Source organism: Podarcis pityusensis, assembly GCF_964106645.2.
Source record: "Podarcis pityusensis genome assembly, chromosome: 2".
NCBI classification, from domain to species: Eukaryota; Metazoa; Chordata; class Lepidosauria; order Squamata; family Lacertidae; genus Podarcis; species Podarcis pityusensis.
The window spans coordinates 23,846,694-23,864,723 of NC_138029.1; the positions used below are offsets into that span (position 1 = coordinate 23,846,694).

The following is an 18,030-nucleotide window of genomic DNA, read 5'->3' on the forward strand; positions in this document are numbered from 1 at the left end:
CAGCAACCGATTTCTAATGAGCTCCATCTGACCTGAAATTCCAGCAGCGCTGTGACTCTCCCCTTCTGCTAGAGCAGGTGCCTGCTTTGAGAGTATGAGATATTTATGTTCTATCAGCTTATTTCCTTTTCTGCATTCTGCTGACATGGTTACAGAGAGGAACGGAGCAACATTTGAAAAGAATTGTCATGGTTAGAGGAACTCATAGTGTGGATTAGAGCAATGTGATTTTGCCCGGGTGCCTTGCAGAAATTTTAGTTCTCCTGTGAACCTCTGTTGTTGTTGTTTAGTCGTGTCCGACTCTTCATGACCCCATGGACCAGAGCACGCCAGGCACTCCTGTCTTCCACTGCCTCCCGCAGTTTGGTCAAACTCATGCTGGTAGCTTCAAGAACACTGTCCAACCATCTCATCCTCTGCCGTCCCCTTCTCCTTGTGCCCTCCATCTTTCCCAACATCAGGGTCTTTTCCAGGGAGTCTTCTCTTCTCATGAGGTGACCAAAGTATTGGAGCCTCAGCTTCAGGACCTGTCCTTCCAGTGAGCACTCAGGGCTGATCTCCTGAAGAATGGAGAGGTTTGATCTTCTTGCAGTCCATGGGACTCTCAAGAGTCTCCTCCAGCACCATAATTCAAAAGCATCAGTTCTTCAGCGATCAGCCTTCTTTATGGTCCAGCTCTGTTACAAATAACTAGTGGTGCAGCTAGTCAGAGGTGCAGAGGGCTTGATGTATTATTACACCTTTGGATGCTGAATCACAGCTAAAGCGCAGGAGGAGATAAATTGCGTCCATAGTCATTTCCAATGTGAAACAAAAGCAAATTTTCAACCCAAGCAGGTGCCATGGAGGAAGTTGAGTGAAAATGTACCCTAGGTTTTCTCAGTGAGAATGGAAACAAAATTTAAGCGGCAGTGGTTTGGAATGGAGTAGATGTGAAAATTGAATGTCAAAGTTATATGATACTTTTCACAAAGGTGCAAAGGGGGAGAGGGCTTTTAGACAAGGAAAGTAGATTTAAAAACAAACAAACAACCATGTTAAGATGAAGCTTTGATTGTACATTCTCTTTGTTCTTATAGAATCTCCTACGTGACAGCCAGCACAGGACACCTGATTCAGATTGTCAGCTGTGAAGTTTGCTGGATAGCTTTGACCCAATTCTCAGCACAATCCTGCAGCATAGAGTGAAAACAAGGCAACATATATGCACTGGCCACCTTAAGTTTTGCAAGAAGCACAAATGCGATGTACTTTGGTTGCCTAATAAAGGGGAGGTGGGAGCAGACAGCTTCTTCTTATAATAGTTTATGTTATTGTTTATTGTGTGTATGTGTGTGTGTATGCATGTGTATGTGTGTAGATAAATAGAAATGTGTGTGCAAGAGAAGAAAAACTCTGGCCTTCGATAAAAGAGCACAGGAGGCAACTGTTGGATTAGAGACCTGGCAGGGTTCTTGTGTATGTAGTGGTTCCTGTGTATTCAGAAGGAAACCTACAGCCACTCCCACCAGGGTAAGGAGGTAGTTTTTCCAAGCATGGCTTCTTCTACATCTCCCTTTTATGTAACTGTCACAAGAGGTGCCCAGACCCTGTATTAGAAGCTGTACATAAAAATGGACAACATTAGCAATGCAGGGTGAGTGTGTGTGTGTGTGTGTGTGTGTGTGTGTGTGTGTGTGTGTATCTCTATATCTCTAGAAATACTGCATATAGTGGGAAACATCTTTCATGTGTTGCGAGAGTACAGCTTTGCCAGTCCAGCGGTTCACAGAGTTCATTCCTGCCAAGCCTTGCCCACATTTAAAGCACAAAATCAATCTGCTCTCTGAAGCGCACACAACTCTTTGCGGGTTTTGTCAGGCAGAACAATTTAAATATGCAGAGATGGTGCTAAAAACGGCTTTCTTTTCTTTCTTAAAACGCAGTCATGTGCTTCTCAGGTTTTAGCAATAACTTAAGAGAAGCCCCCTTTTCGCTTTGGTGGCAATTTTGCAAATGACTGTTAACAATCACAGGTAAAGAATTCGTCTGCAATGGAAGTAATTAGGCAGCTGAAGAACCGGGGATGGGGGGGTGGGCAGCGGCGGACAAAAATGAAATGAAAACAAAAGAAAAACAGCAGACATAAATTCCTCTCTGGTTTGTTTCAACAATGAGCTGGGCCTTAGAAGTATTTCAAAATGTCATTTCAATGCCTCCACAACCCGGAAATGCTAAGTAATGTGTGAAGTGAAAAAACGCTAGTTGTTAGCCCTTACACAAAGCCCAAATGCTGCTTTAGATAAGGGGTGGGGGACTGTTTTCAGCCCGAGGGTGGACTGCATACCAATGGAAGGCAGGGCCAGAGGCAGTAAGTTGGCTCCCCAGCAAGCATTGATCCAGTAGACAACATCCCAGCCATGCAAAAGCCAGAAATCTCTACATTCCCACCCACACCCTAGTCCATCACCCACTCAGGCAAGCAAGAGTAGTTATCAAAGTTCAAGGATGCATTCTTGTGGGGGAACCTGTGGCCTTTGAGACGGTGTTGGACTACAACTCCCACCAGCCTCAGCTGACATAGCTATTGGTCTGGGATGATGTGAGCTGGACTCCAGCAACATCTGGAGAGCTACGGGTTCTTCACCCCTGGTTCTTAAGGTTAACGTCCTTCAAAGGCACAATCAAATAATAATAAAATAAACCAGGCACAATCAAATGATGATTGCTCTTTTGAAGTAATGGCAGCAAAAATGCAGCTAAGTCGCTCAAATCCTATATATGATAGACACCCTTCCTTGGAAATTAAACCAACGTCAAGACTTTAACATTCAAAAACTTTACCTGCGGAAACTGATAGATGAATTAAAACATTATTTTTACAGTCAGGTGCTTCTCCAAGCAAGGGCCCGCAGTCTCTTCTTCTAACTTCCAAACAACTGTATTTTCCTCTAAGCAGTCAGTCTTCTGTATCTGAGTTAGGCTATCCCTTGCAGCTCTTATGAGAGATTTCCACTTTAACCTTCTCCTGCTGCTTTGCTCTTTTCCTTTCAAGTAGAGAAGAAGCACCCCACCACTCTATTCAACTTAGCAGTGTTCACAGTGGATTCTAAAACAGTCATCTCAAATCACATAAAATAGAGTCTCTCCTTCACTAGATACCTCCCTTGTGACCAATATTAGCCAATCCCATGAGAACTACTAGAGAACTCTCTAGAATTCAGTTACCAACCAATCAAATTTAAGCATGTGGTAATGCATAGAAGCTTGACAATTTCGGTGAATTAAATTACCATACTTAACATGCCCACCGTAAAAAAAAAGGGTGTGTGGTAATGGTGATAGTGCTTAGTGAAATCCCTCTCAATGGTAGCCACCCAGTGAAGGGGAAAAGGAGACAATGGACATGTTCAGAGTCCCTCTTTCTTCCCCCTGCTTGGGCCTTGCCCAGCACCTAATAAATAATTTCCCCCAGAGGTCCCTCACATCAAGTCTCTAATGAACGTTGAAGGCTATAAACTTGGAAGCAGCTGTTCCAATGCAACCTTAGGTAGTGGACGACTGGAAAAAAAAGGAAAAAACCTAGAATGAAGTATGAAGAAAAGACAGCTAAGGACCCCCCTTTCCAATAACTTATTTTCAGCCCCACTACAGCTGATATGTGCATGGACTAGAACACTCTTGGATGGGGACAATTCAGAATCAAATGCAAAATTTCCTTGAGTTGAGCTTAAAGAAAGGAAGGGCAGTTCACACCGCAAACTGTAAGAACTGTACTTCAACTGGAGTACCATAAGGGATAAAAAGCAATACATTCAAACTCTTGACAAGTCAAAAACTGGCAGTGTAAGGAAGACACTCCTCCACAAAATAATTATCAGTATCTTTATTCATATTCACTTGCTTCCAAACTACCATTAATATTTAACAAAATAAAATGTCATGCAAACAAAGATTAAATATTAATATTAAGGGGTGTGGGGAAGAAATGCAACAATTTGTACATTAATCTTGCCTGCTATTTTTTTTTAGATTTCCCCCTGCAAACGAATGGCTTCTCCCATTGTCCCTACAGTACCTTATCGTCATTAAATAATTAGAAAAGGTTCCCTTCTCTCCGCAATATAAATGTTGAGCCTTAAAAGTGGTATCATACATACAAGGTAACTTTTATTGATTCTACCCTTTGTCAAAAGAAAAAATAAGGGTTAACATAGCAAATACCATGATGTTATAAGGTGTTGACACATTCCAGGGCTGCAACCTGACCATAGTGTGTGACCTGCATATTTGTAGGCTTTACATTAAGCAAATAGAATAAAATAACAATAAAATCACATTTTATGTTAAGACTGGCTTGCATTCATATAAATAACAAAAAGAAAGGAACAGCTCTTAAGTTATTTCCGTGAAACAGGCAGTGATCTTCCAGCTAAGTAATAGAGTAGACCCCCTGAAATAAATGGACTTTCCCACTGATTTAAAGGGGTTCACTTTGGGTATTACTTACTTGGAGATCAGCTATAGTATCATACCAAAGAAAAGAACCATTTGAACCCTAGGCCTGAAACCCTGCATAGCACGCAGATAAGCACACACAATCAATGACTCTGACGAAATTAATTATGGGTTGGTTAAAAATCCATCCATCCTGGCCCAGCCATTTCTGCTTGGTACAGATGTACCTGTAAGGTACTTGCATGGCACAGAGATAGGCTCCTCTCCTTCAAGGGCCTCCCAATTCACTTTAATAGAACAGAGAGCTATGGGGATGCCTGGCAAATGAATGGGAAATCTCAGGGGCAAGTTGTGCATTGCACTGAAAATCTAGGGAGCACGCAAGGACATTGGAGAGGTGAATTTCTACTGGGAAATGGGTGGTGGTGGTGGACTCAAGTGCTTTGCACAATCTTGCCCAATGAGCTTATGTGAAAATCCCACACATAGGTTTCAATGGGGTTTGCATAGGAGAAATTCCCAGCGGAATTTGTGAGCTTTGAATGTCCAATGTGGTACAAAAGATGTATCCGATGGAATCAGACTGTGGCCTGCTACATGATCTGAAACATTTTTTCTTTCTTTCTGGCATCTGTTTCTTCATGGCACCCACCGATAAAAATCAAATCTCTCTTCTACAAAAAGTTGTAGTAGTCAAGGCCAGCAAGCCTCAGGCAAACCGAATTAACAACGGAAATAGATTTTTTGCTGATGGGATTGGTTGCCTTCATAAGGATAACTTATTATATTTTCTGGTGCTTTGGGGTACACTGAAAATATGGTGTTGAATTTCCTTAACGTTTCATTCTACAGTAATCAGTGATGCTTTATTTATACAGGATTTGAATCTCTTCAATAGGAAAACTGTCTACATGGTTGTTGTTGTTTTTTTGCAAAAGCAGCACTTGATAGTACGATATAGAACTTTGCCTGGCAAGAGCTAAGTTGTATTCCATACCCCCATAAGACATTGATTAGGATAAGTTCAGTACTCCCCCCCCCCCGCAGTACTATTACAGTTGTATAAAAAGTATAAATAGCATTGGTTTTTTCAGCAAACCATGTAAATTGAACAAATGGATTCCTTATTAAAAAGTATAATACTTTTAATATATATATTTCATATTAGAAGTGTACCAGGAACAACAACTAAACAGCTCTCACAGCAGCCTGCGAGGGACGTAAGTAGTATTATTGTCCCCATTTTACAGATGGGGAAACTGAGGCAGAGAGGTTTAGTACCATGCCAAAGGCCACCAAGGGAGTCATCGGTAGAGCTGAGAAAGAAGCCCACTGTTCCTAGATCCCAGACCTGTGGTACAACTATGACAACATTATAGCAATACCCCCCCCCCAAGATTTTCTTATGAACAGAGAGGACTTTGCTGCATGCTTACAGATTCACTATAAGGCTGTATAGATGCCAGCTTTCACTGGCAGTGTTATCAGCTGATGATATAAAGTGATATGTAATTATCAGTGCTAAATCATTCCCAATTTACTTTAAGTATTTCAGATACGTTTTGTTGGCAAAGATGTGAGGTTTAACCATTTTGTTGTCTTGCAAGTAAACATTTTTTTTCCTTTGAACCAAACCTTGCTACAACCAAATTCTTAATATTTGACACATTTTTACAGATGCAAACAGATTAAAAAATGAAATAAAAGCGACAACCATTACATTCTAATGGCCTAGACAACAAAGGTAACAAATCACATGATATTTTTTTTAAAAAAAACCCTACCAAATTCCTTAATGGGCATAAACATTATAAACTGAACACTATAAATACATTTCCCACACTACGTTGAGTTTGTGTTGAATTTGGCCGCGAGGGAATCGCTTGTATTTTGATAACCGTGAACCAATATGCACTGAGGGCCCAATTCAGTTGGTCCTGTGAGCACAGCTTTCAACTCACAGGATGCTGCTAATGTGATGGGAAGGATGCAAAAAAAGTGGGGTTGTGTCCTGAATATACAAAAATAAAAATAAAATAATGCAACCTTCAGCTTCATATTCCTAGAAGATCCGTTTTGTCCTCCATTTGTCTCCTATTGCAAAAATAATTCTAAAAGTCGGGAAAGAACTCTGTTCTGCGGATACTAGACTTGCTAAAAATTTTCATATGCAGCCTTAACCCTACCCCCTCAAGGCCAATAAGAATTGCTTTTAATTCCACAGACGATTAAATAAGCTATGTCTCCAGTGTTCATTAAGTCTGCGTAAAATGAAATGTTGACTTTCAGGGGACCGTGGCTTCTTGAGCATGCATTTATTTCCACTATTAGAAATAGGAGTCCAGCTATTACGGATGAACTGTTGTAGGAGCTGGTGTGTAGAGGCTTGTGCCATTTTAATATTCTGTATCAGATGCACAAGTGTCTACAGCTGGTCCTGGTTAAGAATACATGCTCTCGGGGATTCTAGGGGAAACTAGCTTGCTTTGTGCTAAAAAAACCCAACAGTCGCCAAATACTTCGCCGTTAAACCCTTGCGGCACCCTCTTAACGCCTGCCATTTTGCTATACAAAAAAAAAAAAGGGGGGGGGAGTCTCTGTGCTTCTGTAACTGGTGATTTTCCCAGTTATGTAAAAGGTAACTAATGGCTTAAAAGCATTGAGCATATACCGCATTAGACCAATGCTGGGATTTCAAAAGAGCAAGAACAGAGACTACTGTCTGCTATTGAACAGGCAAATTCCAGAGCAATTGAAACAGCTTATGAAAGTGCCGGTATGTTTGTCTGCTGGAAAAGGAAGGGAAAGCAAATTATTGTATTTTGTAGTGCAATGCTCCACCTGCGTTTTAAGCAGCTGTATGCAAACTGAACAGCTGAGACACAGGGCCCTGAAACAAAACCTAGTCAGGGCCGGTTACTGCTCAGTATCACACTTTTCCATATATGTGCTATAAATACAAGTTCCTGTCATTACCATCTATTTGCCATTATTTCACTAGCTTTTGTTGGGTGATAATTTTAGAAGCAGTCCTTTGCTCAGTTCAACAACTCCACATTATCTAGCACTCAAAGCCAAAGGAACATAGGGTAGTGTCATATACCTGGTTAGACTATTGGTCTATTTACCCCAGTGCTATCAACTATGAATAGCAGCAGTTCTTCGTAGTCTAAGGGCAGGAAGAGGCCTTTCACAACACCCCTCCCTTATCTTTTTAAACGGGAGATGTCAGGAATTGAACTGGTGCCTTGCACAAGAAAAACATGTGCTCTACCATGGAGCTAGGCCTCCTTTCCCAATGGAGGCAAAGCACTCTTGCATCTTGCTTTTTAGACTGTAAGCTCCTCAAGGCAGATACAAGTCTTCTTGTTTGTTGCTCTATAAATTGCACCACCACCTCCACGTTATTGCAATCCATGCACCCTCAACGTATATATTGCAATCCCCTGTCTGTGTCCGTGGCTGCAGAAAGTGGGGATTTCATGGGGAAAGAACATGTCCTAAAATAACGTTCCCTTCTCAGCATGCTGATGGGTGGATTTTGAGCCTCAATATAGTCCCAAAAGTGTCATCACTGAGTATATTGTGTTCCCTCGCCCCAGTGGCAAAAATATATCAAGTAAGTGGAACGCTAGCGTTTGTTTCTTTATCAAATGAAAGTTTAATTTTGCTAGCTAGGCTGTGCCAATTATAGATAAACCACTAAGCGTTAAGTCTGGGAATTAAAAATTATCTGCCCAATTATGATAAAATATGCTTAATTTTCTCTCAAACTGTGACAACTGTTTAGAAAAAGAGGCAAAAGTGAAGGAGATATGGTGCCAAAATTCAACTTAGAACACCTTTCTTGTAAAGTAAAGGTACCAATTTCTGATAGCTTTGATACTTTTACGCGTAACTATAGTCCACCTGACCACATTTTTCATTGTTATACTATTTTTATAGTATAAAGTTCATATGCCTCTTATTCACAGTATCGGTTCTTTGCCGCAGATTACAAGTGGCATGCTTATGTGATGTTCCACATGTACACATGCGACCCTGGGGCCACTAGTGTGCTTCGTGAGTTGGCGTAGGGGCCTCTACACCAGTGAGCACACATGAAGGTAAAACACTCTGTGTTAAGGTACCTTCAGAGAATAGTGGGGCTGTTCAGCAAGTGCTTTCAAGAAGAGGAGAGATGAAATATTTTGGCACTGTTCAGAGCTATAGTGTACTATGTAACAGTTTCATAAAAGTGGAGACCTCTCTTTCCTTCACGGTAATCTTGTGGAACTCATCCCATTTCTAGGAAGCACATTCGTGCGGCCAAAACAGCAGGCGCATTGCCCTCCGTGCAGGAAAAGGCCTGACAAGATTCTGGCACTGGAGCGCATATTCAGCATCTAGGTTTGCAAATATTAAAAGGGGGAATGTTAACAAATGGGGGGAAGTGTACCATACCGCATGCCGAAAGTGCAAATCAAATACAAACTGATTTTTAAAATCAACATATTCTAATAATAATAATAAAATAAGGTGAGGGAGAGCTTAAGCAATTTAAAACATGGGGGCTGGAACTCTAGAGGAAGCATCTATCAATTATAGCAATGGCCTATTATTATTTTCCTGTTTTAAAAAACTAATTGATGTGTAATAGCCACTCAACTTCAACCATGTCTCAAAGAGGATATGAACATGTTCTGAGCATGCAGTCAGTTCTTTTCAAATTTTCCTGTTCCAGTCCTCTTTTCCTGTACATATGAAACCATCAAGCTGCTCTATAAACTGCCAATGATCAAAACATGTTTTGGGGATTTGGTGCAAAAGGAAACCTTGGGTGAGGTGGGTAGAGAAATTATCTACATGCACCAATAGAATTTTTCTTCAGCAGCCTGGGGGCTCAGAGGGCAGTGGTTAAAAGTTTTTTGATGGAGGTCAGAGCCTTGCAGAAAAGCTGCAGGTGGCTGTTATAATTTAGCATTAGGCCTACGTAAGAACAAGGCATAGATTTCCCTAAACTATCCACGCTATGCAGAACTTAAAAACAAAACAAAACACACCTCCAAAACTAGTAATAATAAAACATTAAGCTAAATCTAAATAAAGAGTCATCCAGAACAATAACCTTCACAAAGATAGCACAGCTGTGTCTTATAAAAAATGTATATATCTTCTTCATTCTTGATAACAATCATCCGTAATATAGATTCACTTAATGCTTATTATTAAACATGCAAAATTCATTGCATGATGCATATGCAAAAATGTATTCAACGTCTTCAGCCAGGACAACTGCAGCCGAAGACAATATCTTCAGCTGCTTTTCAATTCTCGTTTTGTTTTTCTGTGGCTCCAGGGCTCTTAAACCATGTAAAATACTGAGGGAGGGGATTCATCTAATGAGCCCCATCCGCAGAAGTCCTGTGTAAGGACTTCTCCTTGTGCCTAGAGATCCCCCCAGAACAGCCTGTGGGGAGAAGAGAGGGTGATCGTTCTGTCTGGCAAGCTGAAATGCTTTTACAGACGGAACTTTAATCCTAACACAATGTTGAATTGCACCCTAAGCTTTTAATTTTTAAAAACCTTACTTTTATTGGGAAAAGCAGGGACTGACTCTGAATTCTACATTTCTATTATTCGCTGTACAAACACCTTCCTATCATGCACTTTGCTAAATAAATAAGTATAAACTGGGGACTTGGGGCTTTGCAGGTTTGTCTCAGAGCCAAGCTAAGAAACAATTTTTAGAACACAGTATTAGAACTTGGCTTAATGATAAACGTTGAGTAGTGGCAAAAATTAAGCAGTACAAATGGCACCCTGGATCACAGTGTAATCTCATGGAGATTAAAGTTAATACACATTATCAGCATGATGCAGTTTTACCTTTGAGATAGTTCATCATAGGTTCAGTTAATAGTAATCTTACGTATCTTATCTTTTCCATTTCATATTTTCATACGTTTGCTGCTACTTTGATCAACTGATTTTACAAAGATCTCATGGATCTGATTTGTTCATTTGTTTGCTGTAATAGGTATACATGCTCAATTTTTAACATTGAAGCATTTCCCCCCACTCTCTGCTCGTTTTCTCTCTGTTTCAGTTATTTTACATTTCCAGGCCTATTACCCAGCCATTCATCCTGTCATGTGACACCAAGCAGACCAAAGAAAGACCTGGTCCCACAGGGTTCTACATGCAATAATTCAGATTTGCTTATTATGATTATCCCCCCCCCCCCGCAAGTCTACATGATACTCTTAATTAACCCCCTGAAAGGAAAGAATCCCAGAGGTGCAGGGTACAATGGGAAACAACAGAAGTTATATAAAAAAAAATGACAAAGGCTAGCTTCGTAAGAGTAACCTAAAAGCAGCAGTGATTCCTAGATGAATACAATGGGTAGTATGTGGTGATCTCCTGAGACCACACGATCTTTGCTGTAAACCTTGGCATCTTCCCCCGCCTCTTACCCCTACAATTTTCAGACCCAAATGGAATCAACAAGGCAAAGGTCTAAAAACTCCAGGGCTAAGGACAATTTTTCACTGTGTGGCTTCTTCGCGTCTATCGTTTTCATACTGAGCTCTGCAGCAGGGGATGTACAAACTGTGGGTTGACATAGGAGAACCCTTCGAAATCTGCTTGGTCTATGTTAGAAATGACCAGCTGATCAGGCGGTGTTAACACTGGCTGTCCTCTGGTAAAGAACTTGTCAAAATTTTCAGCGCCCTTGCCGCACTGTAAGGTGGGAAGAAGAAAAAAAAATCAATCAGAAAAAGAGAATCTTGCTGTAAGTTCTGAAGTAATTTAAAACATTGCACCAGGTATGGTGAACCTGTGGCCTCCAGTTGTTGCTAGACTCCAAGTCCCGCCATGCCTAGGGCCACACTGGCTGGGGCTGATGAGAGTTGAAGTTCAGCAACATCTGAAGGGCCAAAGGTTCCCCACACAGGACTACAGTGTTCTGAAAGTGTGCTAATTGCACTGGACCTCGCAAATTTGTACCATTTCTTTTCGACACAAGCGATGAATGAAGAGAAGTCCGCACATTGTTTTGTTCCATACAAACAGTTCCAACTATCTTAGGGCATGCATTCAAGTGAAGTAAGTAATAATAAAGCTATTCAACAGTATTAATTCAGTGGTGCTTAGTTTGTTTTTGACTGTTAATGTCGTTAATACTGCTTTGTGGGTTATGAGTGCTGTAGTGCTTTGTGATTCGTGTGAGCGAAAAGTAGCGTAGAAATATAATACACAAAATGAAACAAAGCAAGGATTCCAGTTGTTGTGGTGGCACTTTGCATCAGCAGCACTTTAGTGCTCATTACAGTTAAATAATCTATAATAATTCAGATCTTACATGAGCATTTGTTCATGAGAATCTAGGAGTGGTCAGGGCAGCTTATGAATTTTTAGTTTTTGTACTGATTCCCCCCTGCAAGCTAGTTTACAACCCAGTCTATTGTTGCTATAACTGAAAAGAAGAGCTGCACGAGTTTTAATGTTAAGTATTCTTTTCTTTCTTTCTTGAAGGATGTATGTACTCAGACTCTAGACAGCTGTAAAATAAAGATGAAAAACCAAGGGAAATGGGGGGGGGGTCCCCAAATGCCACAAGCAGCTTTTGAAAGGGACGTGGCAGGCAATTTTGTCGCTGGCATATTCCATCAGACAAAAGCCATAGGAAAACACTTCCAACAGTTGCACTAAAAAAAAAGATTGAGTTGCTGGATCAGGAGTAGCCAACAAGGTGCTCCTAAGATGTTTTGGACTACAACTCCTATCAGCCCCAGCTAGCACGGCCACTTGTCAAGAATGATCGGAGCTGTAGTCCACAACATTAGAAGAGAACTGTGTGGGCAAACTCAACTATGGTATTCTCGTTACTTAATATTGAATTAAATGTATTGTACTTCAGAAACATTTGATTTGGATTTTTCCTCTTAAAAATCATGAAATGCTATTGCAATTACCACAAATGTCCAATATATGTACTTCACACGAGCTCCTAAATGACTGTTCTCGAGTGAAAGGCAGAAGTTTTAATACATGCTGCAATTTAATTAAGGACTAATATATTAGCTACCCAGATTCTTCCTTATTTCAGATTATCTGAGCTACATATAAAATAGTCCCACAACAGAATATCATGGGTGATCATTTATGCAATGAAATAACTAAGAAGGCTTGAGGAACATGCCTCAGGTATATGGTACAGATGGCCAGAAAAAATCTCACAGATACAGACATAGATATCTGATGGTCATGAAGTGTTAAAAAAATTCATCACAATAATAGCTCTTGAGCCAGAGAAACATAGTCTGGAATTGTGCACATGTAACTCCTTGGTCAGATAATTGACAGTAGCATTTATCAAGGACTCAGGTGGAGGAATAAATTCATCTCCCCACACCATCTCATAACCAACTGTTGACTGGTGTAATATGACTCCAGTCCTGTGAACCAGAAGTATATATAGAAATATACATAGAATCATAGAATTGGAAGTGACTCTGAGAATGATCTAGTCCAATGCAGAAATATGCAGCTGTCTCATATGGGGATCAAACCTGCAACCTTGGTCTTATCAAAACCCTGCTCTAACCAACTGAGCTATCCTCTTTCTTGCTTGACCTTCTGAACTGGAGAGCATGAGATGACTCCTCCTCCAGCCTTTTGCTCACGTGATACTGCCTGACCAGTGAAAGGGAAGATTTGGGGAGGAAATGCATAGATAATATCTACAAGGCTCATAATTCAGTTAGTAGTATGTGTGCAGGAGCCTGCTTCTGTAGATGTATGCCTAACAGGATTGGGAGCAATAATTAGTCAAGGAACTCCCATTTCATCTGTAGCAGCTAAACTGTAGAATAGCACGAGTAATAATGTCCCGCTAGCTGCTCAGCCCCCTCCCATGTATTTAACCTCGGTTTTTGCTTCAGCATCCTGAAGCTCAAATGCTTACACTGCTATTAGAGAGGCACAAGTTCTATATTACATTCTTTAAAATCTCAACATTATGTGGCCATGGCTATGACTCATAATTGCCCTACAGTGGGATTTGTCATTAGTCTGTCACTATTCTGCCAACATGCACCACCTTGATGTCTGGTTTGCTATAAATGGGAAAGTGTTTCAAATAATACACTCTTACCCTTTTGCTGTGGTTTTTTTTTTGTTTTTAAACCAAGCAACGCTGTGACAATCACAAAGGCCTTTAGCTTGGTGGGTCTTTTGGTGGCATTCCAGCCCACAAACCAAAAATAGACGTTTTAGAGAATACTCTTTCCAGGTCCCCAGTTTATTCTGTACTAAGCAGCATGTGACTGCAATTAATTGTTCCATCAAATGTAATGTTCATAAACTATGAAGCATTTCAAAGCCTTCAGCTGCCCACACCAAAGCTGAAAAACAGCTTTCCATTATCTAAGTATGCATAGCAAGCATTACCAAACACATTAAAAAGTATTACTGTTATTTCAACTGACATGGCATGGAGAGCCAAAGTTTTGGGTGGTTAGTTTTTTTTTGTGAAAAAGGAAATGAAATACAAAATTCAAGAAATATTAATGAAACTCTGATGAATTCCCATGAGGTAAAAAACCAGCACTACCCTACTCTGTGATATGCTGCTGCTTATTATGATTATTAATATCAAACTTCCAGCACACATGGAATTAAAAAACCACAGATATTCCAGATTGGGATTCTCACTCAGAGAAGTGAAGAAGCGATAAGCCGGAAGGGCAAAAGTATAAGAGCATGGGAAAGGAAAAAAGAGAAAAATGCAGACTGTATAAGACTGTCACTCCACTGAACTACCATTGAAACTGACATGCTTCACACACTTTACAGTGACTGGATCCAATTGTATCTATCAACTTCAGCTGCTACTTTAGTTTTAAGTGCTAAAAACAGGTGGCTGATATAAAAACAGATTACAGGGTACCTGCCTACTCCATGGACTGATGTAAGTATATTCTCACTCCATGCTTAAAAGTGTAAAGGCTAATGTGCTTGACGTTTAATCTTAGCATGACGTAGTGCCATTTCTGGCTGCCGTTTTATTGAATGCTGCAAAGGCTACTTGAGTTATTCTATTGTTCTCTTTGCTGTTTCAAACCTGAGGATATTTCAGCATACGTATAAAACTTGTTATGATCATTGAGATAATTTGGATTGAAAATGTGTATTTCAGGAAGCTCAATGGGTTTTTTTGTAGTCTGTGTACTTAAATTATGAAAAACAAAACAAGTTTTAAATATTTCTTTTTTAAAAAACAACAACTCCAGAAACAGTTCATTGGGGAAAGGAAGTGTTTGTGTCACTTACCACTTTAGGTTTGAAGGGAGGCTGGATCTCTCGGTTTTCCAGTCTCTCCCAGTCAATTCTCCTGAAGAAGGCATGCTCTCGGATGTCTCTCTCCCCCTCAGGCCCACAGCCAAGACGCTTTCCAGGATGTTTAGTCATTAGCTGGAAATCAAGCACAAAACTCATGAAAAGAGGTTTCCAGAATGGGAGCAACAAAGTAGAGCTGTGCCTGGGAATAGGATATTTGAAAATGTCCTTTAATTGTTGCAAACCTGGTCATGTTTTTATCTCTGGAAACAGCCTTTACTTTGTTGTCTTTTTTTAAACAAGCCAATTAAACTTGATAAATTCCATTATGCTGAAACTGTAAGAAATGTAATTTACCCTTTATCTTTTGGGCACACTCTAGCCATCCCATTGGCCTGGCTCACGCATCATGTTAAGCCAAATACTGGCTCGTTGGGAGAAGATTGTGGCCTCTTTACTCCTCCTTGGACATTTTGCTGCTGCACCAAACCAAGCTAGGTCACGCCGTGGCTTAGCATGTCACCTGAACCTCAGCTCCTGGACAACCCAAGAGATGTAAAACCAAGAGCAAGTCTTGGTTATACGTTGTTGTTAGAGCCATGGTTTGACAACATGCTAAGCCCAAACCATTGGCATGGCAGGAAAAGGACCAGGGTGACACAAAGCAGCCACAATCTCTTTCCTGGGAGCCCACAAGCTTGCATTAAGCCAGAGTTTGGCTTAGCATGACATGCAAACCAGGCCACTATGCGATTTAACCCAGTGGCAACAAGTATGCCTCTTTTTCGTTCGTATATTTACTACTTATCTGATCAATACCATCTGCGTGGAGGAAGCATGATCTTGGAAAAGGAGAAAGCCTTTATATTTGTAACTTGAATGGCTCTCTTAAAAAGGAGGGCAAATGGATAGTTGCAGGGAGTACGGTTTCAATGAATTCTGTGGTCTGTCTACCGGCTTCAACACCTCAGCGATTTCTTTAATGTTCATCTCTAGTTATGTGTTCAACATGAATAAATGCGGAGTTAGAATAAGCAGAAATCAAAACAATTCAAACTTTGAAACAGACAGCAAAAAAAACCCCTACAAGTCACTTTCAAGGATGCACCATTTTTGACAGGATAGCAACTTATATACAGTATAGGAATGTGTGAATTAGGTCTAATTTTGTGTGATTTTTAAAAGCTTCCTTTGTATTCTTTGCTTATCTGTATGCCACTCTGGGTACTTAAGAGAGGAAGAGGGCAGGGTAGATTAATGTCTCCATTCACTTCTGCAGCATCTCCTTATTAAGACCCCTAAAGTCAATAAAGCAGACCTGTTTTTCTGTAACACTTAAAGTGTCTTATAGGGGAATCCTAAGCCCACTGGGATGCGGGTAGCACTGTGGTCTAAACTACTGAGCCTAGGGCTTGCTGATCGGAAGGTCGGCGGTTTGAATCCCCACGACAGGGTGAGCCCCTGTTGCTCAGTCCCTGCTCCTGCCAACCTAGCAGTTTGAAAGCACGTCAAAGTGCAAGTAGATCAATAGGTACCGCTCCGGCGGGAAGGTAAATGCCGTTTCCGTGCGCTACTCTGGTTCCGCCAGAAGCGGCTTAGTCATGATGGTCACATGACCCGGAAAAACTGTCTGCGGAAAAACGTCGGTTCCCTTGGCCAGTAAAGCGAGATGAGCGGCATAACCCCAGAGTCATTTGCGACTGGACCTAACAGTCAGGGGTACCTTTACCTTTAAGCCCACTTACCAAAGCTACATAGGACTTCTTAATATGCATGCTTAGGACTGCATTGTTAATTGCAGAGTTTCTGAATCTTTGGACACAAGCCAAATGCAGATTATCACTTTGTCACAATTACAAAATGAAAAGAAGGACTGTGCGGGTTGAGCACCAGAGATCTAAAGAAATGGCAGGCTTGTTTCTGGATATAAAATAACCAGAGCACATCTAAAGCATTTGTTTGAGGAGCAGCTGGCTCCAGAAATGGTTTCTTATCATAAGTACGGTATGTGTTCCCCCTAATCTACGGTGAAATAAACTTCTCTGTTAGGAACAGGTGCATAACTGCTCTCCTGCTGATGGATCAGGTTGAATTGCTAGGAAGAAGGAGGAAAATCCATCTGTATTTCAGAAAAGATTTTTGCATCAGGGAGTAAATAAGCTGTTTCTGCCCCCCTTAATTTATGGACAGTATGCCCTCCTAAAAGCATGAATTGAATTGAAGCAGATATTGCCATGGGAGGTGTCTGCTCAATTTGCAAGACACGATGCATATGCCACCTAGCGGTGCAGGTGAGCAATAAATGAAGCTCCTTTGTTAGATTTCTTACGCACCCTTTACCATAAGGTCCTAGGGCAGTGACCTTTTGTGGCTGCACAACTGGAAATTAATTTCAAGGGTGGACAGAAGAGAAACTTAAATACAAAGAAAGATGTGACCATTTTCATCTACGGAGGAAGGCAGCCTTCTATGAGTGAAGCAGCCTTCAGAATACTCAGGAATGCAAGTAAACAATTCAAACACAAAATTCTTTCTGTATTAATAGAACAAGGAAGTTTTGGTTCAGAAGTGTCTAGTGAACAACCAAAGGACCTAATGATTTTTTTTTTATTAGCAGAGCTTAATAAAATGTTTAGTAATAATATTAGTGGTATCATCATTATCCTGAAAACAGAGAGAAATACAACAAGCAACTCCCTCCCCCTAAAGCAACTTTCCCAAACCTGGTGCCCCACAAAGGACTTCCACATGTGTAGGTCAGAACATTTAGAGGGCAACCAGGTTGCGGCAGGGTGCCCTAAAGTATAGCAGCCATTTGTACTCTGAAGGCATGAAACAAAAACCAAACTAAACAAAGAACAGGAAGAATGCAGACCCAAGGAGCACAAAATCAAATTTTAGAATCCTCCCTGAGATATTGAGCATCTCCTTTACATTCAAGCACCTTAAGGATAGAAAAATTACTTTATATTGCCACCAGCTTCTATCTTTAGAACCAGTGCAAGATTTGGGAGCTCCCTCTTCAGTTTCTAATACCTATGAAATTGAATTTGTGCCTCCTAGGTTCTACGAAACTGTGTGGCTATGAAAGGGACCTCCAGGAATAACCAGGTTGCAGTTGAATCCGATGAGATGGGAAACATTAAAGCAGAAACTTATGGGGAAGGCAGAAGTTCCAATATATTCATTAGTATGAACAGGCAAAACCACCTGAACCATGGAGTACCTCCAAGTATAAAGCCATTACACGTGGCTGATGATGCATCT

The 18,030-nt window shown here is 40.7% G+C and overlaps 1 protein-coding gene across 3 annotated transcripts in view; it reads right to left on the reverse strand.

Moving 5' to 3' along the window:
- Nucleotides 1-3,850: 3,850 nt before the first annotated feature.
- The window catches only part of PRKCA (protein kinase C alpha), a 193,426-nt gene continuing 179,246 nt past the window's right edge, over nt 3,851-18,030 (reverse strand). For 2 of the 3 annotated variants that reach the window (XM_080994553.1, XM_080994552.1), the window contains 2 exons: nt 14,758-14,898; nt 3,851-11,163 (listed from right to left, as the gene is read on the reverse strand). In XM_080994553.1, coding sequence (XP_080850679.1) covers nt 10,999-11,163; nt 14,758-14,898 — 306 coding nt within the window. In that variant the 3' untranslated portion in view covers nt 3,851-10,998. The other variant, XM_080994554.1, reaches the window with a different exon arrangement.